The sequence below is a fragment of the Manduca sexta genome, chromosome 14, assembly GCF_014839805.1.
Source record: "Manduca sexta isolate Smith_Timp_Sample1 chromosome 14, JHU_Msex_v1.0, whole genome shotgun sequence".
In the NCBI taxonomy this organism is placed as follows: Eukaryota; Metazoa; Arthropoda; class Insecta; order Lepidoptera; family Sphingidae; genus Manduca; species Manduca sexta.
Window position 1 is genome coordinate 11,564,288 of NC_051128.1, and position 25,020 is coordinate 11,589,307.

At 38.0% G+C, this 25,020-nt stretch overlaps 1 protein-coding gene across 2 annotated transcripts in view; it reads right to left on the reverse strand.

Annotated features, from left to right (window-relative positions):
• Positions 1-630: 630 nt before the first annotated feature.
• LOC115447051 overlaps positions 631-25,020 on the reverse strand; it is a 30,995-nt gene continuing 6,605 nt past the window's right edge. For both annotated transcript variants that reach the window (XM_037438426.1, XM_037438425.1), the window contains exons 2-18: positions 24,247-24,393; positions 23,997-24,121; positions 23,095-23,267; positions 22,578-22,711; positions 19,129-19,331; positions 17,535-17,723; positions 16,835-16,977; positions 16,360-16,511; positions 15,900-16,081; positions 15,468-15,643; positions 14,893-15,302; positions 11,294-11,489; positions 5,453-5,862; positions 4,990-5,162; positions 4,331-4,440; positions 2,924-3,062; positions 631-1,635 (exon numbers count right to left, since the gene is read on the reverse strand). In XM_037438426.1, coding sequence (XP_037294323.1) covers positions 1,252-1,635; positions 2,924-3,062; positions 4,331-4,440; positions 4,990-5,162; positions 5,453-5,862; positions 11,294-11,489; positions 14,893-15,302; positions 15,468-15,643; positions 15,900-16,081; positions 16,360-16,511; positions 16,835-16,977; positions 17,535-17,723; positions 19,129-19,331; positions 22,578-22,711; positions 23,095-23,267; positions 23,997-24,121; positions 24,247-24,393 — 3,446 coding nt within the window. In that variant the 3' untranslated portion in view covers positions 631-1,251. The remainder of the gene's footprint in view (positions 1,636-2,923; positions 3,063-4,330; positions 4,441-4,989; positions 5,163-5,452; positions 5,863-11,293; positions 11,490-14,892; positions 15,303-15,467; positions 15,644-15,899; positions 16,082-16,359; positions 16,512-16,834; positions 16,978-17,534; positions 17,724-19,128; positions 19,332-22,577; positions 22,712-23,094; positions 23,268-23,996; positions 24,122-24,246; positions 24,394-25,020) is intronic.

Genomic DNA, 25,020 nt, shown 5'->3' on the forward strand with positions numbered 1-25,020 from the left:
AAATGAAACACATGCATAATGTTTAATGCATTTAACTGTTTTAAGTGTTGTTTTTAATTATTAATACTGTTTTTAATATGAGTTTGTAAAGATATTTGGATGTTTGTTGGCATGTATACAGAAAAAGCTGAGGAGCCGTTCGAGTATTACGTAACGCAATTTGAGGGGGAGTCTTGTAAAAAGTTACGATGCGTATACAGGGGCGGGAGGGGGGTGTCGTACAAAGCGTTATGTAACATTGTTTTTTTTATTTTAAAACAATAACAATGGTATTTTAGTCATTTTCGGGTATTTTGCGTGAAATAATTGTGAATATAAAAAAAATTGTAACTTTAGAGTTACATAACTTTTGGAGGTGGGGCGGAGGCGTACTGGAAAATGTTACGGTGCGTTACATGGGCTCGTGGGAGAGTCAAAAATCTTCAAAAATTGCGTTACGTAATACTTGAATGGCCCCCGAACGGATTGGGATGAAATTTGGTAAACATAGACACTGTCTTGTAATCATTATTATGGGTTTTTTATCCCTAAAAAATACATAGTAACACTTGTATTATAGGGAAGATAATTTATACAATCAAAGTTGCGAAAAACTAATATTAATTTAAATATTTGTAAATGAAAATGACGTGCGATTATAAGGTTTTTATTTATTCCAAAATTACATTTAACATGATATAAACATTTGATCATTTTTCAACAATGGCAAGGTAAGTGACGTGATTGTATATTTACATCTTTGGTCATTATAACTCTTTAAGTATTACAATGTTCCTAGCAGTGGCGAAAGATCCATATTACCCATCGATATATACATATACTATCTACATATAACCCGATTCGTGCCGGCTTCATTTTCTATGAAATCTAAACATCAGTTCGATTTGCAAACTTCATTTATGCATATTAGTAAGTATAATATCGGGTACCTTTTGTGAAAATTTAATTCTTCGCCACTGGGTTCTACTCAGTTTAAATTATAAAAATGCGACAAATATATTTTATTAATTTTAGTGTATTTTTTAATTGGTTGTTGTCTGTGGTTCTAAAAACCACCATAATTTGGTTATAAAAATTCAAAAATGCTTCTCTAGACCAATTTTAAAAGAAATATAACGACATTAATCAGTTCAATTTATGGAGTTAATTTCCTATTTCTGAATTCTTAAAGCTAATATCGAGCAAAACACTCATATTTTTTTTTTACTAAAAGGTGTTGCACCGGACATAAATAACTTTTTAATCTTCCAATCAATCAATAGTAATCCTACTTAACCTATAAGAATCCCCTACAACATCAGCTGTACTATATTTCTGAAAGAAACTACTTTTCGAATCCAATCCAGTTTGACCTGTAGTCCCCTCAATAGCTGTAACAACGTCATTTGTCTTCTTACTATTTCTATACCCTAAAGTTATGTACTTAGAGTCTAAACCTAGGCTTTTAGTGCTAAAACTTCGACCTAGACTTTTAGATCTTTTCACTGTAAACTTGTCTTTAGGTATTTTTGATGCTATATCATATATAGGGTTGATTATACCCGTGTATGTTACGGGTTGGGTCGAATTAATGTTGGAGTCATTGTCGAGAATTTGGAGACGATTTGGCGGTTGGTAGTTGGCGTAGTGAGGTACCTGGGGAAAAAAGAATTAATATAGTCGGTCGTATCGAATATTGTATGGACGATACGATATCGTATTTAATACTGAAAGATGTAGTGGGAGATTAGTTGCCTACCTTTTGGAAATAAAAGGTGTGTTTTTGTGACCGATGTAGTTACCCACGACACGATATCGTATCGTAACGAAGTCGTGACATAACTAGGGTTAACGTCATGATCTACTGCTTTTACGTTTGGGACATTTATTCTAACTATCAATATCCCTAAGAGCCGTATTTATTATAATCAATCTCAGCTTTGAGTTGAATCTCAAGTAGACATTTAATACTTATATTGAACTTAATAATAAAACAAACTGATCACTAAGGGCCATTTTAATATATGAAACTCAGCTTTGATTAGGATCTTAAGAACAATTTAATAGACCAAGCTTAAGTTGTTATTTAAGAGCTTGTTCTCAACTGAGTTGAGGTTGTTTAATGAACAAAACTCAGCTTTCAAAATCGGTAACATATTGTCACTTAAGGCGATACCTCAAGGTCCATTTTCATACATTTTGTTTCGGCTTTAATCTGGGTAACTAAACAAGTATTGGCAAGTAAAGAATTTAAATTCACGTCTAGTTAGTGATTAGTTCTCGCAGTTGAAAGAAAAACGTAAAAATAATTAATAATCATGGATATTTCGGCCTTTAAAATTTAATATGACGAAATTTTAAAGGCAGAAATATCCATGATTATTAATTATTTTACATTTTCTTTCAACTGCGAAACTATGAATGATAAATATAGTCACATCTAGTTGGGTGCTTCTCATTCCTTTCTGTCATTAGAGCTGATGTTAATATTGATTTATAAAATAGCGAAAATCGGTAACATATTGTCACTTAAGATATAGTCATTTCTAGTTGGGTGTTTCTATTACTGAGCTAATGAGCCTGTCATTCAAGCTGATGTTAATGTTGGTTCATAAAATAGCGGGTATTTTAAGATGCTGAATCTAATTTGACAGTAACTCAGCTGATATCACACTTAAGAACAAGACTGAATAGTATCTATTATCACAGCCTTCAAAAAACTTAATCTTAACCACACGTCGTTTGGAACAATTTTCATTTAAATTAAATGAACTCATTAATACACGACGTAACACGATTTTTTCAAAGTATATTATTATATTATCTCTAGCTAAGGAGCCGTTTAAGAAACAATCTCTTGATAATCAAATTTGGACACTACTCCACTTGCTACCAGGTGCAGTGGTATAAAATAAACCTGTAAATAAAAATAAATGAGACCCACTTGTCTCCCTCGACTGGACCTCCGAGGCAGCGGCGGTGGGGGCGGAGGCGCCTCGTCCCCTGACACGTAGTCCGGTGGCCTCGCTTTATACTTCTGTGGGGTTTCTGGAACAGCCTCCGGTTCTGGTAGCTTCCATGCGCTACAATATACAAAATTATATCAAAATTTAAAGGATTACAATTAACGATTTGATCATTTTATAAAAGTTAGATGCGTGTTTGGGTTTTGAACCTGCGTCCATTCGTCTCGGCAGTCCATTACACCTAACTAGGCTACCACCTTTCTAGCAGCAGTAGGCAACTACTAATGTCTTGTTTGAAAGTCATAGCAACTGGTATTACGGGTCTTACTATACTTATCATCAATTGGACACATGTGTCAAATGTGTTTGTAAGTTGATGTAATTCATAGTTCTTTTGGAATTGCTACTGTGTGGCTAACACGGTGAGCAATCTGGTAATATTACAAATACGATTCTATTATAAAATTATACGAATAAGTGCCCAAAATTAAACAAAACTGATGGTTCATCAACCTGGTTTTGCTTGTGGTAGAATATATTTTATATCTGCTCGAATAGCGACCACCGAACACAAAGTGATAAAACCCTCACATCTCATCCATCGACACTCTACTGCATCCCTCGCCACTTACCACCAGGTGCAGCGGATCACTTCGCCGTGCCCGTATAAGAAGAAACTCTAAGACATGATCCTGTTTCAAGTGAATCCTGTGACAATCAGTTCTGTTACCTGGAGCCCCTCTCGCTGCTCCTGGAGCGCGCCGCCCGCGCGAGTCGGTGGAGCGCGAACAGCGCGCCCTCACTCGCCTCGCCCAGGTATGAACATAGCTCCTGAAGTACTGTGAGAATGCGTTCTGTTACCTGGAGCCCCTCTCGCTGCTCCTGGAGCGCGCCGCCCGCGCGAGTCGGTGGAGCGCGAACAGCGCGCCCTCACTCGCCTCGCCCAGGTATGAACATAGCTCCTGAAGTACTGTGAGAATGCGTTCTGTTACCTGGAGCCCCTCTCGCTGCTCCTGGAGCGCGCCGCCCGCGCGAGTCGGTGGAGCGCGAACAGCGCGCCCTCACTCGCCTCGCCCAGGTATGAACATAGCTCCTGAAGTACTGTGAGAATGCGTTCTGTTACCTGGAGCCCCTCTCGCTGCTCCTGGAGCGCGCCGCCCGCGCGAGTCGGTGGAGCGCGAACAGCGCGCCCTCACTCGCCTCGCCCAGGTATGAACATAGCTCCTGAAGTACTGTGAGAATGCGTTCTGTTACCTGGAGCCCCTCTCGCTGCTCCTGGAGCGCGCCGCCCGCGCGAGTCGGTGGAGCGCGAACAGCGCGCCCTCACTCGCCTCGCCCAGGTATGAACATAGCTCCTGAAGTACTGTGAGAATGCGTTCTGTTACCTGGAGCCCCTCTCGCTGCTCCTGGAGCGCGCCGCCCGCGCGAGTCGGTGGAGCGCGAACAGCGCGCCCTCACTCGCCTCGCCCAGGTATGAACATAGCTCCTGAAGTATCTATGAAACACACAAATACAACTAGTTCAACATTTCCAAAAAAAATATTATATTTACTTGATATCAATACAAATTTCCACGAATTATGTAAATTCACACACATAGAATCTTTTATTGATAAAGGGGTAGAGAGAGGCGCAGCTGGTGCACCCACTTTAATTCGTGATATGATAGGAGGCGAGTCTATCGCCATAATATAATATAATAATAATATCAGCCCTATATTATATGTATACTGTCCAACTGTTGGGCACTGGCCTCCTCTAGTACTGAGAGGGATTAGGCCTCAGTCCACCACGCTGGATTGGTGCGGATTGGTTGACTTCACACACCCTCCAAATTGTTATAAAAAATTTTCAGATATGCAGGTTTCCTCACGATGTTTTCCTTCAATGTTAAAACAAACGATAATTCACAAAGAAAAAACAGAGGTGGGTGCCCTTGGTATTTAAACTTGGTGACATTCGTCTCGGCAGTCCGTTCCACTCCCAACTAAGCTATTGCCGTAGTTGGGAGTGGATCTCTTAGCGAACCGAAGACTAATCTTACCGTGAACTTCCCTCGGTGTAACAGCGCCGGTACTACATCAGCTAACGCTAGATGCAGGGAATCCGCGGCAGATCTGGAGGCGAGGAGACTGAGCGGCGCGGTGTGCCCGATCAGCCACTCGTCTACTGCAGACCATGGAGACTCTTCTGTGTCTGACGTACCTGATTCTTCTACTGCGGAAGTTAACAAAGCTTATAAGTACATTGGTGATATATATAAAGAATATCATACAGATAGAGAAGAAAAATAAAAAGAGGTACAATATTTATTATAATGGTTTTCTTAAATGCTCATATAAAAATCATGTGCTCTAAAATTATCTTAATTATTATCGTAGTTTCAGAAATTTATTGATTTTTGTTTAACATCTTCCATAATTTTGATTGCTTTTGCTTTACTCTTGCCTATTGAGCTTATCAAAATATCTTACTACTATTCTTAAGGTTAAAAAGAAAATAATTACCACAAAGAGCATCCTTGACACTGTTAATGAAATCCAAGGTCTCCAAAATACTGGGTCTGCTTAAAGGCTCCTTGTTCCTTACAGTAGACCCCGCAGACCTTGGCCGCTCCCTCATCTCCTTAATGCTCTGCACCGGCTCTGTGTACACCAAACTCTTCAACGTATGATACTTCCTCCTCAAGGTCTTCGCGTCTCCCTGACTAGTGATGGAAATTTCCGGAAACCCATACGAGGTGGCTGGTCTACTCCGCCTGGACCTTCGGCGGACTCTAGGCAAGTCTTCTTTGGTAATATCCTGAGTGGAGGTGGAAGGTATGATGTCAGGTTTAGTGGAGTTCCTCCAGTAGTTACCGGTTTTAACACTTGCCAGGATCTCGTCGCTGCTTTCGTGACGTTTGATGGTTTTAGATCTGTTTACAAGAAATATGTTCTAGATTTATTAAATGTGGCGTCGCGATGGTATTCTTTGTTAAATAGAACTTTATTGATCCCCGGAAAGTATCGGTTAATGTGAACCGAAATTCAGTCGACTCTAATCGCAATAGTAAAATGTGCTCAAAGATTTACATAATAATATGCCACACACACACATTCAACTCTTTTGCTAAAGGGTAAAGCAAAGCCGCAACTGCTGCCTCCCACTTTCCGCCCTATGTATTCCGACCGTTAAATGGATAGGGGAGCGTATCGCCATATCGAGCACAAATTCCAGACTCCAAGCTGATACTAAGTAGAAAAATTCAATATCGAACCTAAGACCTTAGCAATACAGTTGTACTGTAATACAACTATACTACCAAGGCCGTATTATACTAGCACTAAATATCAACCGTCGACGATGTTACGGACGAGAAGATCACAGCCGCCTAGCTAAAGATCTTTCCCATGGCTAGAGGAAAATCTTACACCTGACATATATATACTTATACACACATAAGTCACTGCAGATGGCTCTTCCATTAAACTCATGCAAATTCCTACGCCATACACGAAGCATACCGTTTTATGATAAATAGAATTTATGAAGAACTTTTTGGTAAAAACAGCTTTGTTATCCCAATGTTTTGCGTTTTGAACACGCAAGTTTACGCAGCGGTGACAGGTACCCTCGTCAGAGACAATTGGACATGTGATTAATCGTGCGCACTCTTAATTAATGTTCATTGTCTATGCTTGTTTCTAAATTCAAATTGAGCGGGATCTAAGAGTATTTATTTTATAGGTATAGCTGTTACTCGCAATTTCGTCTGAGTCTTCTATTGGTTTAAAAGTGACTGCAGTCGACATTTTAAGATTGAAGAACCTTGGATTTAAAAGTTAGCAAAATACAAAAACTGTTTAAATCATAAAATTTACTATTTAACGTACATGATTAATAAAAAAAATAAAATACCTTAATACTTATCGTTACTATTTATTTCAATATTTAAGAGTGTGAAATTGCCTATACTACCTATCTTGTATTGTGTAGTAGTAGATCTTATCCAATGACCCAAACCTCAACAAATAGTGACTTAATAAATTCATAACACCAAACGACATGAATATCTGTATTGGTTAGTCAAATGAAAGCCGAAATTCACTAGCCAAACAAACCAAAGCCTCGGATTCCGAACATACGGGTAATTATTATGCATGTAACGCTAATGCAGGAGCGTTGTTGGCTGCGCAAATATTTGAGACATCCGTTCCGACAGGGAAGGATCCAGAATTGTTTGATGGAGCCAATTCGTAGCAACAAAGCGAATGAATTGAGGAATTTTATGTCAAGAAAACAATACGTATTGGATAATACAAGGGAATAATTTTATTACGTTTTCTTTAGGGGTGGAGAGGGCAGTTTTCTAATAGGATTATGGATACTACCGTATCCAATTGGATGTCATCAAAACTTCACGCAATGGCTTGTTTTCAGTCAATCAGTCAAAATGTTATCATTTAGCGACCGTTAAAGTTTGTAAATCTCTTGTCAATTACTCTTTATTATATTTGACCTTCACTGAGCTATCACACCCAGTGTAGCAAAGGCGAAGGTTGAAATTTACCGAAAGAGAACCCGATGCAACATAATATAGGTAATATACGTAAATGCGGTCTGGAAATAGTTGTAATGAGTATAATTAGATTCTACATAAAGGAAAGCCGGTTGGAATTAGGTTACATGGATACTTTGCCACTGCAGTGTAGTAAATTTGCCGAATCTAGACATTTAATTTAAACACGTTTGTTAAAAATAATATAGTACGTTATAATATGACTACTGCCCGTCCCTTGAATCCGGACCTCGCTTATTGATTCAGAATGTTATGCGGTTGGTTTATATCCTGTACTACCTGAATTGTGATGAATTTAATGATTGGAAGCTATAACTGTTACATAGCATTTTGTTTAGAATTCATTTTGCAAAACAATACGAAGTTTTTTTTTATTTTTGCGAAGAAAATGTCTTATGGCTACCACCCAGTCATGAGGGGAAACTAAGCGCTTATGTTGGGTTTACCTCACCTTACGACCCGACGTTTAACCGCCCGAAAAGATGGTAAACCTCAGACGACCGTCGAATCGAGTCCCTAACGCTCTATACACCCTACGCACGGCATACCAACTAAAACTACGCGGTGGCCATCTTCGCCGTATTTCCTACCTACTTGAGTTCACTAAAGGCTGCGGGCTACTTCCTACAAAACTGTCTACGCTCTCGTCAACCACCACTGTACGATGCCACTTAAAGGTAAAGGAGTTTCATACAAATATTACTGCACGGCTCGACTTGATGAGTGATGATCCCTTTCTGAGTTAATATGTGTGCTATGACCTTAAAGTGGCCCGTATACTGTGGGGGGGATAGGGCTCTGAAGCTCGCGCGTACCGCCTTCACCGGCAACTATACTACCCACACCACGTCTTTATTCCCGAATGGGTAAGCAAAGGTGCAACTAGGAGACCATTACTACCAAAAAGACACTGGTTTTTTAACGAAACTCAACTGAATCCATACGAAACAGCTAGTCTGCAAGAGATTACGATGGGATACATTATCTACCGCCGCGACTCTATTATCAAACAGGGGAATGTGCTGGCAGTCCACAAAGTTTTAACGATGCGCGACCTGAGTTCCGCCGATTGTTGCAACTTGTTAACGTTTATAATATTTCAAACAGACAGACGGAAGGCATTTCCAATTTTAACCATATATCGCTGGTTATTTGTGCTAAATTTAAATTATTACCGAAATTAATATACAATATAGTTCTGCGACTTCCTCTATATACTACTGCGTTTCTCGCAGGAGAGTAACTAATAATCAAGACATCAAAATAACTTTCACATTTAAAGTTATAGTAGAATGATAACGCGAAGAAGATTGCCGTGAGGTTCTCTGTATATGTAGTTCTAAGTACCATATTAATTTACAACTGTTTCCCTCTAATGTGCGATATTAGCTCAAACGCTGTCAAATTAAAGACAGTATCTTAAGATTGACACTTTATAAATACATATCAACAACACCTCAACAGAGATGTGAATTATTTGAAATATATGTATTTTAAATACAAATACAAAATGCAAAATACCTATTTTTATTTTATATTTGAAATACTTTTTCGAAAAGTATTTAGTATTTTATTTGAAATACTTTATATAAATATTTTGTGTTTGTAAAATACAAAATAGTTTTGTTACATTCTTTTAAAATTCAAAATTAGGTTATTTATAAACGCTCTGATCGTAATCCTTGTCACCAAGAACAATATTATGCCAATATTGCGCGTCAAACAAATTTGAAATCAATGGCGATGACTACATTAGATCTGGAAACACTACAATATTTAAAAGATGAAGACAATGCTTCAGAAAGTCTTGAACAGATGTCCAAATGTAAAAAAAACTCTTCCTTAAATATAATCCCTGCTTACCAAGTTCTGAACCTTTTGAACGACTACTTTCATTCGGTGGGATTATTATGAGGCCCCATAGAATTAACATGAAAGATGAAGTCTTTGAACATACACTCCTATTAAAATCAGTTAAATAAGGACCAGGTATTTTATTTGTAAAACCTATTTTGAAATTACGTATTTTGCATTTTGTATTTAAATACTTTTATTTTAAAGTATTTTGTATTTCTATTTTAAATACTAAACTAACGATGTATTTGCATTTTGTATTTAAATACTTTTAATAAACTATTTTTCACATCTCTGCACCTCAACTGATATCTAAGTCACAATAAATTTATTATGACGCATTTTGACAACTGACTTGTGTTCATAAACAATGCTAATGCAGCTGAGTACTAGCTCTTAAATGGCAACTTAAGCTTTGGTTTTAAATAATTCAATACATCAAATGCCTACTTGAGTTCCCTAAATATTGAATTGCGTAAAACTACCCAAGCTTCAACCATAAAATAAATAAGGAACTAAACTTGTTATGGGCACTTAACGCGTGTGCAAACAACATAACTCGTGTTTAGTACTTTATCTTTACTTTTATTGTTAATACACTGAATTGATTAATTAGCTATATAAGTACTATTAACGGACGAGATTGATTTGCTTTCCTAGTTAATGCCTGCATAAAAAGTAGCAATTATGTAAACATAAGCCAAGTATGTTTATTACTACAGTATGCAAAAATAACACATGCGCACTCAAGTTTTATTTAACTTAGATCGTTACACAATTTTAGTAATTAAGTAAATTGCACATGCAGATAAAGTTAACGAGTCATATTGTGACTAAACTAATAAGTAAATTTAATAAAAAAGGTGACTTATTTTTTGCCTGTTCCAATAGGTAGATTAAAAATTATAATACTAAAAATGACTGATGACCATTAAAATTCAGGATGAGTGCGGCAATTAGACATTGAATCTTGCATTTCCCAAAAATTTTACAATGGAAAACCATCTCTCAAAATATTAGTGTAGGTATACATATTGATGTAAATAAGGTTACAATTTAACAAACTATAAATACAATTTATTGTAAATATAATAATACAGTCAGTGACGCGGGCTAGTAAGAGTTAAGACAATGGTCCGATATAGAAGTGAAGCGAGCCATGTAACAGGATAAAAAATAAATATTTAAAATGCCAGTTCGCTCTTCCAAGTAGGCGCTTAATCACTTACGACCTTATTCCCAACACGAATAAATAAAAATAATTTGTCACAAAAGAATACAATTAGTTTTCAACAATGAGCTGCAAAATAATCCGTCTAGCCTTTGTCTATAGCTATCTTATTGTAACCGGCGCCTCAACGGGACCGGCGGCAGGACAGGACGTCAGCCGACCGATAGCGCGCCTTCCGGTACGAGCTAGCTTTTACTCGCACTATCGGACTGGACAGCACGATTTATTACGTGTGAAATGTTCCAATATTTACTTATTGATCTGAGGATTACCAACACAACAACAATTATAGGCGATCACAAGCTCAAAAACGAGATTAAAGGGATATTAAAATAAAACTATTTAACGAATTTTATCACGAGTTTTCGGATGACCAACAGCTCAGTCCTCCTGTGACCACGAAGACTGTGAAGTCTTTGAAACGTGGGGCGAATATTATAACTAACCGCGATAAAAGTCGTAAAATAATTTTATTTCAATGTCTAATATTCGCGTAAAGGGTTATTATTACAAAAACAATAATTCATATTGATTTGAATTACGAACCTACATAATAATATTATGCAATATTATTTTTTCTTCTTTTACGCTAATATAACACCAGAGTACAACACTCAAGGGCTATATTCGCACAGCATTGAGAATTTTATTTTTAAAATAAGTATTAGTGATTATTAACAATTTAACTGTATTTATACTTACTGCCGCTGCACGCTGGGTGTAAGCGCGCAGTGGAACGCGGCGAGCACGCAGCGGCGCGCGAGTCGCAGCTTGGCCTCCGCCTTGTGCCGCCTGCTCAGCGTCAGCGTACGCGCAGTGCTGTGCTCACGGCGGGACGGCAACCGCAAAGGGTAAGAGATCGCCAAGCCGTCACCGGTAGGGAATACTAGCCGGAATTCTGGAACAAGTCCAAAATTCTGGGAAGTAGGGTATCACTCCGCCCGGCGATCGCCCGAAGGTCAACATCTAATCCGGCTGACTTGATGCTGATTCGTAAAGCACGGTGATCCCAACTTACCGCTGTGTCGCCACCAACGACGGCTGAGCGGTAATATCAAGTACTTTCTCCGTAAAATAAAAAAAAGGGTATATGTATCCGATCGGATTGCGACACCGACATAAGATGCTAAAACCCGCAATAATAACCCACGTATGTCAAATTCCGCGATCAACCTGTGTATATCCGGTTCCAAACAGGACAGCATAATTGTGTCGACTGCCGAGGGGTGATCATCTCTCGTTTGTCAACACTCTATCGGTGAATTCGCCGTGTCCCTAAAAAGAAACGGGTTCCAGGTCCGTCGATTGCCTCGATGGCGAAGTTGTAATGCGTGTGCGGTACGATACTGCTCTGAAGTCCCGAGTTCGAATCCCCGGTCGGGCAAAATGATATTAGGTTTTTTGCTCAGCGTCAGCCGAGAATTTAAAATTTTACGCGATAAGGCGATAGGCTTACATCATGGAACGGAAAACAAATGGCGAAAAGCAGGTGTTTGCAATTCTACTTACCCTGTAAAGGATTAAATGCATAACGTGTGTGTTACTGCTTTTTTTGTATAAAGTGGGTTCAGTGGAACTCTAAACGTTCAGGGTTTAGGGTTCCACGTAAATAATAATGTCATTCTGTTTATAAAATCTCATGTCTTTATCACTTAGAAATATTTCTAATAAAGGCTTTTTATTATTTAAATTGCTGTATCTTTCAGTAATAATTCATATGGAGTTCTTTGATGTAATTTGCTTTGTAAGTATGCCCCTGCCATTAATTTATAACTTCTGTGGTGCTGCTAATTTTTATTCGCAACTAAGTCCATCAGATTAGCGACGAAATCTCATCATTAATTATTTAAAAAGCATTCGAGAGCACGTGTAAACGGCCCGTAATGGGTCATCCACTGAATAATATATTATGGTTAAAGAAACTTTTGTTCTAAAAACAAATTAATATTTTACATTATTAGATAATAGAGTGAGGCTATGTTCCACAGGTATCAAGTAAATTTTATTTGACAATTGTATTAAACAGCGAATATAAATAGCGCTCATTTTATTACTGTTAATTTGGGAGCATAGATTAGAGAGTGACTTTCATAATCTGTCAACTTATACATTTATGTAACAAAAAAAAAACAAAACAGACACCACGCATTTATTCCCGGAGGGGTATGCAAAAGTGCAACTAGGGCACCCACTTATCACCAAGTATATTCCGTGCCACGATGTGATAGAGGGCGCCATCGCCATATTGGATATGAATTCCAGACTCCGGGCTAATACTGAGCAGAAAAACCCAAATATCACTTCGCCTATTCCGGAAACTGAACACAAGACCTCAGAGCACTGCCGTACCACGCATGTATTACAACTACGCCACCAAGGCAGTAATTTTTGCGACGAGTAGCATTTACTCAGAAGTTATGAAACAGACCCTTAAGGTAACATCGGATAGAATTAATTCAGACCTAAAAAGTATTGCTAAAAATATACTAATTTCTAATTCTTATTCCTAACAACTATGACATATTTTTGATTCGTCAGCCGATGCTAAGATCAACATATTAAAAAATATCATTTAACTCAAAAACATCACTTCGATGCATTAACTTCTATATAACTTATATATTAATTATTATATTACCACATAGTTCAAGTGAGATTTTCAATTTCTCGTTTTTTTTCTGTTATTTCTGTTTGTATATGGTAGGCAATTCATTACATTATCCTTTAAATTCGAAGCTTTTCTTCGTACCTTAGAAATTTATCCATAAGAGGGGTTTAACATCTAAAGAATGATTCCTGACCCTCAATTCAAAAGACAAAAGCAGTTAATAACATTCAACTATAGCTATTATAATAAAGGCCCCGCCCCGTCTGGATCCGAGGAGGATTGACGAGGACTCTCTGCTGGCAACTTCAGGATTTCCAACTCACCACAGTGACGAACTTTCAAACAACGATAAAGGAACTATAGAAGACGCATTCAAGATTGAATAAATATGCTGTATTCAATCTTGAATGCGTCGTATAGATGATAAAAGTTCCAGCGAGAATGCAACTAACGAGATACTTTGCTTTTTTTAGTGGTTGCTAGAATTGACGATTATTTTTTTTATATTAAAATGTGACCCAGTGTACTTGAAGATAAACAAAATGGGGTTTAGATAAAATCGAGTAACGAGAGATCACAACAATAACTGTCAACATAATTATGCCGGCTTATTTGAAACCGGATATAGACAAGCTGATCCCGGAAAACGACATATGTGAACCCCTAAGGTGGGCTGACATCTTGTGTACCGTGATTACTGTCCAGGTAGATACAAATACCCCACCACCAGTAAACTATTTTACTGAATCCCTAAATTTCCTGGAACATATTTTTTGCTACTCAAAATGATTTACAATACCATGTTGATTTTAGTGTGCAGTTTTAGTTAACTCAGTAGAAAATATACGTCATAACTATGATTAGTATGCTATTTAAAAATTGCTATTATCTTTATTTTTACAACTTAAACTTAATTTGCACGTAAATAATTTTGAGTTTATGTAAAATGAAAACTCTCAAAAACTAAATACTTTCACAACACTACGCTTTACTACCTATCTATACCACATCCATCCCCTCTAATTCCACAAAAACCAGCTTCCAGTGGCATTAACTTTTGACCAGTCCAACGGGACCCGTCAGCTTTAAGCCCAACCGCGGACTGCGCTTTAAACGAAAACACCGACAGCTCAACACACACTGGTCATATTTAAAATGTTAACGTATTCGTGTAGCAATGCAAAATGCTTGTGAAATTTTGATCCGGCTCTGGATTTCAATTGGAAATAGTGGCTTTTGTTTCGGAATTGAGGTTCCGATATTTGGTATCGGCACGGACCCCGTTCGGTTTCAATTACTGCGGTTTTTGGCAACCGACCTACTGTTCGACTTTGCTGAACTTTCTACTGCTTATTACCTAGGTATGGTTTAATATTACGGTTAGATATTATTTGTGATTAAGCTTTCTTTGGCCTTGATAATATTGTAGGACTCTATCACGATTTTATTTTAACTTTAAAATCAATTCAATGTATACAAATTAAATATTTCTTCCGTAATTAATGGCGTCATGTCTTAGCCTCTACTCATACAACGCGACGGTACAAAGGCCTCTGTGATTAAAAAATCGGAAGTGTGTAGACCTATCATGGAAACTATATCCTTTAGAATTAAAGTTACACCGTTTCTATTCAGCAATTCTCAATTTTCTTTATGATTTTTTTATTATAAACAAGTTAATTCGGTTACTTACCAACATGCCGAAATCTATCCACGAAGTCGACCATGGCCTTTGCCCACCCGAACCTCTTCGCCGCATCCAGCAATCCCAGACAAGGCTCCAGATTCCCATCATGGACCCCGACACAATACTCTTTAAGACCATCAAACTCCCTCCCATTTGCTGTCTCATCAAATTCTTCCAAAAACCAGGAGTTTTCTAGCGAAGAAGTGAAAAGACCATCCAAGTAGGGTTTCAAGACTGGACCTAGGTATTTCCTGTCGTCTTTAGCTCCTTTGTGGAGCCAGTTGAGGATACTCTTCATGAAGATGTGGTGGTCTTTTAGATCCTGGTTGCGGAGATCAGGGTCTCGTCTGACTGCGTCAATAAGGCAAGCTGACGACGCATCATAGTAGTCTTTTAGTTTATTCCACTTTTTAGACCTGTAGAGAAGTTTTTTCTTTTTATTTCAATAAAAAGTAAAATAAGACTATAATCGTAGATAATTTGAACCCGAACAAAATTAACCATTCCCTTACTCAATTCAAATTCCTCTTAAAGACTCACAACGCATATATTATAAAGTAAACCAACATGACCAGACCTACCTATAAACTGATAGTTCCCGGTCGAACTCCGCGCAGTTCCTCACGTGGAAGTTGTTGAGGTAGAGGTCCCTCGCCTGGTCCAGCATGATCGCCAGCACGTGGATCAAGTTCTCCACAGGCTCGTTGTGCGATGACGTCACTTGGATCAGATTTGCTTTAAAGGCGCTATGGGATTCCTATGAAACAGAAAAAAGAGTAGAAAGAGATTCTAGATTACTTTTTTTCGAAGTAAGTCTTCGTGCAACCAATTCCTTCCTTTCACGCTAACTCTATCATGGTTTGCTTCTAGTTTTATTTTCTTAATAACTATAGTTATTATTTTGAACTCCGTGAAGGCCTCACATTTTAAAATGACATTTTCTATAAATTTTAACAAAAATCCAATAATAATAACCACAACACATTACATATCATGTAATCACTGTCACTTACACAAATAATCAAATTCTTGCATCGGACCAGCTCGCTGCTCACCCGCCACATGTACCGCAGCTGTCTTCGCGAGTACGTGGTGGTGGAGCCCACAGACGCCTTCAGTTCCCGGTTGAGACCTTCCCATTTACCGAACAGCGCTGTCTCCAGGCACTCAGAAGGCGTTGGAAGGATATCTTCACCTGGAGATAGAATTTAAAGACGTATCAACATTTTCATGGATACAGTAGAATTTAACTCTTCTAATTTTTGTTGTTATTTCACACAGACATTAAATAAAAACAATGAACCCAAATTCTTACGTGTAAACTAGATTACCAATATGGTGGTAAATCCACAATTTCATGGCCCGTTAAAACACTCCACCCTAAATAAACTCATATCGCATTCCAATTATCCTAATCTCGAGTTGAAACTAACTAAACTAACCTAATAACTGCTAAGGTAGGGATGATCTAACCTGCTACTCTGTGCATCATCTGTAGACAGCTTTTGACGCAAATGGCGTCAGATTCCCAGTCAGCGTCTCTAGACCCTCGACGGATCAAGGCACCTCTCTCCACGGGGTAGATATAACCGGCTACACCACCACGCTCGCAGAGCGATAAAAGTCTGAAAAACCATTAAAAAGTATAAGAAATTGTCTGAACTCTGAATACAACAATTTTTAGATTCAATAAATTTCTTTTTCGGTGTAATGAACATATCTCTGCAAAAATATTCAAAGTATCACTGATCTTGAAAGAAAAAATATTCAACAAGAATTAAAGAAACCTTATTAATATTTTACTTTACTAATTGACATTTAAAAATAATAATATATCCAAATGTTTTGCTTCCGACTCTAAATAATTGGCATAATTAACAAAACATAAATAAACAGATCACAATAAGTTTTATAACAGATTAATGAAAGTTACATCAAAATGACTCACGAATCCAAAACAAGAAGAAGATGGTGTGAAGCGTGTGATGATACACAACTCCTCGCAGCAGAGTTGCCGTACACAGCGCAGCGGTCCAGTCGGCGACGAACCGCACAACTAGCGAGGTACCTACTCAGGACTCGAAGAGTGCCCTACAGAAGAACTTAAGCCATTATTTGCCTATTTAATTTGCGAACCATTCCTCCCTAAAAAACTAGGGACTACTAGAAGATACAGTCAAAGTGTTATGCACTAATTTCGTTTAGTGGTATTAACTACAAACATAGATCTATAATCAATTTTATTAATTTTAACAAAGTTGGAGTCGTTTGCTCTCTCTGAACACATAGTACTAGTACTTATTGCCTGTGGTAGGATATATTTTATATCCGACCGGATATCCACCACTGTACACAAGACGTTAAATCCCGCCATAACGACCACGTAATTGTGCAACAGACGGGCGTAACTGTGACGACTGCCGAGGGGTAATCATCGTTCGTCAGTAGACATTCTGTTGGGTCCCACTCCACTTACCATCAGGTGCGGTGAAGTCAATTTATCGTGCACGTATAAAAAACTTAATATTAAATCAGCCTGAGGTGTTTTTGTACCAATATCCTTAATACCCATCTTCGTGCTTAGGATGGATTTCTAAAAGACTTTTCATGAGACTATAAAAGTTATTTAAGTTAAATAACTACATTACCTGATAACTACCCTCCCGCATCTTATCAATCAACGCGTTGATGGCTCCAGCGACCCTCGCTACAGTGGAGAGGTCGGAGCAGTGCGCGTCCAAGGACGCCTCCAGCCCTGGGTGCCACAGTTGCCAAGTGGAGGACCGGTCAGGACACGCCACGGATGTGGGAGGACCTACTGCTGTAGCGTAGTAACCCTGAAGAAGAAGGTGAGCTGTGATACTAAAAATTCTGGAGGAATGAAGATAGTGAGCAGTCTGAGTTCGGATTAAGAGCGTGCAAATATTCAGGACTCTTGGCACAAGCACTCACATAGAGGTAGAAGTGTGGTGGAAGGCGTTGGATAACATAAATGGAGATCAAGTGTAATTTATTTTATTTAAATTATATTTGGAGACTAGCTTTTGCCCGCGGCTCCGCCCGCGTTATAAAGTTTTTTAGGCTAAAGTTTTCCGTTATAAAAGTAGTAGTTTCCCGGGAGCCTATGTTCTTCCCAGGGTCTCAAATTGTCTCCATACCAAATTTCATCTTAATACGTTGGATAGTTTTTGAGTTTAACACGTTCAGGCAGACAGATGCAGCGGGGGACTTTGTTTTATAATATATTTTTTAGAACTTTTTAAGAGGAACAATCCCGTCATACATTATTGTTGCATAACTTTAACCGTTTACGCAGCGCACGCAACGGAAGCTCTCAAAACTAATAATTTTTCCCCGTTTTTGCAACATGTTTCATTACTGCTCCGCTCCTATTGGTCATAGCGTGATGGTATATAGCTTATAGCACTCCAGGAACAAAGGGCTATCCAACACAAAAAGATTTTTTCAGTTGAAACCGGTAGTTCCTGAGATTAGCCATTACTGCTCCGCTCCTATTGGTCATAGCGTGATGATATATAACTTTGAGCACTCCACAAACAAAGGACTATTCAACACAAAAATAATTTTTCAGTTTGGACCGGTAGTTCCCGAGATTAGCCATTACTGCTCCACTCTTATTGGGTATAGCGTGATGATATATAGCCTATAGCACTCCACGAACAAAGGGCTATCCAACGCAATAAGAATTTTTCAGTTTGGACCGGTAGTTCCTGAGATTAGCCATTACTGCTCCGCTCCTATTGGGTATAGCGTGATGATATATAGCCTATAGCACTCCACAAACAAAGGGCTATCCAATGCAAAAATAATTTTTCAGTTTGGACCGGTAGTTCCTGAGATTAGCCATTACTGCTCCGCTCCTATTGGGTATAGCGTGATGATATACAGCCTATAGCACTCCACGAACAAAGGGCTATCCAATGCAAAAAATATTTTTTCAGTTTGGACCGGTAGTTCCTAAGATTAGCGCGTTCAAACAAACAAACAAACAAACTCTTCAGCTTTATATAATAGTATAGATATACAGATTCGTAAAAGTAGGCTTAAGAGATCCTTTACTCAATACCCTTGCAATAAAATTCTGATAATGTACTGATCTGTATTCGGCAATAAATCAGATGATATCAATGAAGTCACGCTCTTGTAAAATTGTACCGGAAAAGTACCATAATACATAATTCCATTTCATATAAAGTAAAATACATATTATGAAGCCCTTACCCCCTGAGCACTAGTATAATGCATCAAGGCCAATGGATGCGTCAGTGGCACTCTACTCGTATACGCAGCTCCACTGCATCCCTCGACCCTGGCGCCCAGCATCAGCTTGGCCTCTGCCTCGCCAGCCCCTACCCTGACCATCACCCACGCAGCTCCTTCCACTATGGCCAGACGACGGTCGGTGTTCTGTTGTGCTGGGGATACTAAACAAAAGTAAACCTTATACCGTCGGCATTAATCATAATTGTGATTATTGGAAACTATTTGTAACAGTGGTGAAGCGTACATACAATCCAATTCCTACCTTCCTGCTCCCAATTCCTAGCTTCCCTTTTAGGTTTACTTATGTTTGTCTTAGTTTTTATTTTCTATTAAATTGACGGCGATATTATATTAACTAAGGCATTATTTTTTTGCCTCAGGTAAACTTTTGAAAAATATCACTCTTCGCCACTGATAAGTAAGACCAATTTAAGTTGACCTGTGATAATTCGTACTACAAAAAACATCTCTTTGTACAAACGCTTTTAGTAGTTTTTCTTATATTGTTGATATTCATGGGCGGTAATAACTTACCACTATTAGAATGCTGTTGTAAAAATTCATCAGAATTCGTCTTAGATAAATCTACAAATACATCAAAATAATTAAAAGAACGTTAATTTGCTTGACATACCCATGGCTCCTAAGTAAACCATCGTATCTAAAAAAATAGTAATTTGCACTTTTTAGCGTTTCATTATCTAAGTACTGTTCACTACCAAACCCATTAAAAAAATCTACATTTATTAACTTTTTTAATGGGTTTGGAACTGAACTATAAGTATCTAGTTAACAATACGCCAATAAAATGTGAATCATTATTTTTTCAGATACGATGGAATTATTAGAAGCCATCGAATTACATATTTCGATATATAAAAAACATATTCATTTGAATTCCCATTATCTCCTGAGCACTGAACCAGTCACAAATCAGTGCACAACTAACAACTATATTGGCTTTCTAACTTCTACTCTCTAATTATTGCGACATTTGCAATTTGCAAATCCTGGAGTTCAGTTCCTAGTAGTAGAAACTTTAACAAGTTCACGCTTCTATCCACAAAGGGTAAAGGAGAAATATAACTAGTGAACTCCCACTTATGTAGTTACACTATGTGCACTTTAATGTAGTTCCTAATCACGTAGAATTAAAACGAAAAAATTGATCGGTTAATCGCAAACGCTACGACCATTTAACAGTAGCATTACCAGACCGAATTTTTAAGAACCAAACCATTGCATAATATTTTGCAATATGTTAAGACTTCAAATATTAAATACTATAACACCCAGTAATTACTAGTACAATTGTTTTTCAGGCCGGAACACAACCACGAATGCACATTGCTGATTAAAAGCAGAAATTTATATTGTATTTACCCAAATACTCATATACAAATAACCACTCTAAATTAATCACTCATATTAGTAAATGAATGTGTCGTATACTAGGAATTGCTGGATGATACAGTTCAGAAAGCTACTACCGAACACAAAGCGTAAAACCCGCCATAGTGGCTCACGTGACCATGAAAAAGAGTATATTACCACCTAAAAGGCCGGCAACGCATATCTATTCCCCCTGGTATTGCAGATCTTCGTAAACAGCGGTGATCACTTATCATCAGGTGAACCGTATGCTCGTTTACCCCCTATGTCATAAGAAAAGTGTGTCGCAATCCGAAATCAACCCGTGCAAATCCAGTTCCAAATAGGCCGACATAGTTGTGTCGTGTCTCGTTTCATTTCATCACCCTACGACTGTCCACTGCTGAACATAGGCCTTCCCCTAGAGCGCGCTACGTTGCTCGGTCCTCCGCTCTCCTCATCCAGCGTCCACCAGCGATCCTGCGAATGTCGTCGGACCAGCCATAGCGTCGTCTAACGAGGGGTTATATCTCGTTAATCAACACCCTACCCGAAGTACGTTACTAAGCAATTAACTGTCGTGAAATCACGTATATACAAATAAATCATTACTCTTTAGCTACATTGTTTACAACCCCACATTCCCAAACATTCCGAGCCGGCGCTAACCTTAATGTAACATGTGAACATCGATAAGTCACGGGCGGGAACTGGCCGGAAATCGTTTTAATTAAAAGTTTAGAAGTTCGTGCGGTGGGAAGTTTGTCCTGCACGTGTTCTGTTGGACTGGTGTTCCAGTTATTCGTTTTGGAATGGTCTCATAGATTATGTGCTGGTAAATTTTGAAAAGTTTAATTCTCGACATTTCCTAGTTATCCTTTTCGATTAAAAGATATAGATTTTGCAATTAAAATGTCATTGTACAAATAATTATGATTATCTGGGTGTGGCAGCATATATCTAAAGTTTAATGATAAATTTAACTATAATTCCTTCCTTAAAAATGTCTCTTTCATTTTCTTTCTAGATAATACCTACTTCCTAATTACTAGGTGATGTTTCTTAATCTAACACATCGGCCTCCATTGCATCCCATTACCCTAAAACCAGAAATGAGTTCATGCATAGTGATATCGAACACTCTACTGACACACTTAGCCCATGAACTATTTGAGTTAATGATCTTCTAACTAGTGCATTCATACGCTAACCTAACAATATTTTGAGGATGCCATCTTGTATCATCCGCCATTTTGTTTCGGGCATCATTATACATTTTAATAAGAAAACAAAAAAGTTTACAACTCAAACGTAATTATAATGCCGCAGATTTGAATTATTTTAAGTTATCATAATTTATATGAAGTACATAAATGTCTTTAATAAAATAAGCATATTTAGATCTTAGGGAGGAAGAAACAAAAAAATATAAATAGAAACTTGGAAACGGTTAAACAAATCGATACCGATGGATACCTACAAAATTCAACAGCACCACTAAACCAATTATAAAAAGTAATCCCCACAAAATATAATTTCCAAACGTAAAGATTAAAAATGAGGCGTTTTATATTCATTACGTGACCTTGTACAGCGGAAAACTCGTTTTGTGGAGAAAAAAGGCCATTAATACATAATTTCAAAGTGAAATATGGCAAAACTAGCAATTTGGCTCTTTGCTGTTAACATTGCCAGTGATTACGGCTCGTGTTTATCTATTATCAAGCTTAGAAAATTGTTATCGTGTTAAATTGCTGTTATTTTTCAGAGTTCTTTAGGCATGTAGGAAAATTTACATATTTTATAAATGATCGTGTCGCATACAAGGACATCCTTACTCAAACATAATATTGAGTATGAACACGTACTATCTATCCTGGAATAACATGTAAGCAACTTTTTACAGTTATTTGCTCCTGTAAGAAATATTGGGATTACTTGGACTAGTCTGTTATATGTAGTTTTTTAAATTTTTATCACAGAAATAAACACAATGTAATTATTTATATCGGGAAAAACCTAATAATACTACTCACCCCTCTCCAAATAGCAGTACTGGTAAGGCAAGGCGTGTTGAGATGCGCGTGCGCAGAGGACACGTGACGCACCACCTCCTCGAGCATTCGCACACCTCGCTATCAGACCCACCCATCTTTCCAGAACTTTATCTCTAAAAGAAACATTTTCCAAAGAATAAAAATCAGTAACTCAAACTCTAATCTGTCTTTATAATAAAAGATATTATCAAATTTATTAAAATGATTAACTCAAAGCTCACAAAACCTAAGAACCTTAAACCAAGAGAAGGAATATCTTGGCAATATAACATTAACACTTTGAGAACTACAAAGTCAAAGGAACAACTTTTAAAGGTTTTGGTTATAATTAATGTTCTAGGCAATAAAACCTATAACAATCTAAAACAATTGAGAATATTTTACAATATTTTTTTATACCCGCCATCTTGTATTTAATATAACACCTAACCTTAAATGCAATTTAAATATGGGACGGCTTGCTTGTCATTTATTTAAATTACATGATGTTACTAACCTACACAAAAACCCTGAAGGTGTGAGGAACTCCTCCCATTTCTCAGCGTCACGGCCAGTCAGCCGCACCCTGCCGTAGCCGACGGGCCCGTCGAGCAGCCGGCACTTCTCGCTGCTGTTCAGCGCCGGCAGCGAGTCCAGGGTCACCAGGTACTCCAGGGAACGGGACCGCAACTAATAAGTAAAGAGTTTTAGTATTCAAAGAATCTTTGTACAAATACAATGGAATGCTTGCTGATGGTAGGATATATTTTATATCCGCTCGAATAGCGACCACTGTGCACAAGGTGTTAAACCCACCATAGTGGCCCACATAAGTGTGTTGCGATCTGGGATCAACTTGTGTATATCCGGTTACAATAGGCCGGCATAATTGTGTCGACTATCAAGAGGTAATCATCTCTCGACTGTCGACATTCTACCCTGCTCCATTTACCATCAGATGCAGTGGGGTCGAACTTATTATATTCGTACGAATTATGTAAAGAGCAACACTAGAGTTCCGTGTCCATTCTTTAGTAAAAAATTCTTTTCGTACTACAGAACACTTTCGTGGTAAAGTAAAAATGTATACGCACACGCTTTTTACCCCCGAAGGGTTAAACAAAGGCGCAACTCATGCACCAACTGTTCGCTCCGCGTATCTCGTGAACCTATCAAGAAATTATAGGGCACAAATTCCAGACTCCAAGCTGATTCTGAGTAGAAAACCCTATTATCATTTTGCCCGACCCGAGGAAAGAACCCAAGAACTCAGCACTGCAATCGTATCGTAATAGAAATACGCCACCTAGGGAGTCAGTAAAAAAATCAGAACCTAAATTATGTTTAAGGTTTCAAGGGTTCTAATAAATTATTTCGTTTCACATATAATACTACCCGACTGTAAACAGAGGATCTCACCTTTTTCCCTCTATGTAAGGCGATGAGATGCGAGCACCTGAACCGAGGGTCTCTCTGACCGGCGCCGTCCACGATCCTCTGCACCAGGCTCTCCACCGCGCTCTCAGTTTCTGTTGATATCCTGCCTGAAGTACAATATTCACATTACATTAGAAAAAGAAGGGCCCTTTTTGTAAAAAACGAGACAAATAGAATTCAAACTAAAACATCTCTATTTAGTTTAAATTAAGATCGCAATTCCATTACCCACCATTCTGATCGTCCTCCCACAGTGAGTCTACGTAGGAGTTGAGCGCTCGCAGCTGGTTGACGCTGAACCGCAGCCCTGATGCCGGGAGCCGCAGGTCTCCGCCCGGCGTCTCGCTCGCCAGCCCCGATGTGCCAGATCCCATCGGCTCTACAACAGTATTAAATCTGATTTGGCACAATATATTTACCTAAAGAAAAATAAATGAACTTTTCTCAGAATGAATACAGGATTTAATAAAAAAAAAATCAATACGAGTAAACTTTAATAACGTCATAATACATACAAATAGAAGAACTTGTAAATATTTCAAGATGTTATTGCATATAAGCAATATATTTAAATTATAAGGAAAACGTTAAACAATACATTATGAAGCCGAAATTAAGAAATAATATTCAACAGCGGCTATTATTTATTGCAGAAGTCGGTTGCAATACCTAAAGGCTTTTAAAATAAAAAAAAAACACAAATGACAGGAAAAACATACGCCTGTACTCACAAACATTATGAGAATAAAAGCCCTGATTATTAACACTAAAATACAAGTCTTAAGGAGACATGGCTGTCAACTATGAAGCATATTCGATAACCCAATACTCAGACTTGCTAGGTTGCTAAGGATAAAAGAGGCTGTATCAGCTTATAAAACTATTCTCACATGAAATTTATATTTCTAAAATTTCCTTACTGATCGTTATAATATTTCCGGAAACAGCACTCTTCTGCGTATTTTACATATACGAATGTCATTTAAAGTAACACGCACCTACCACA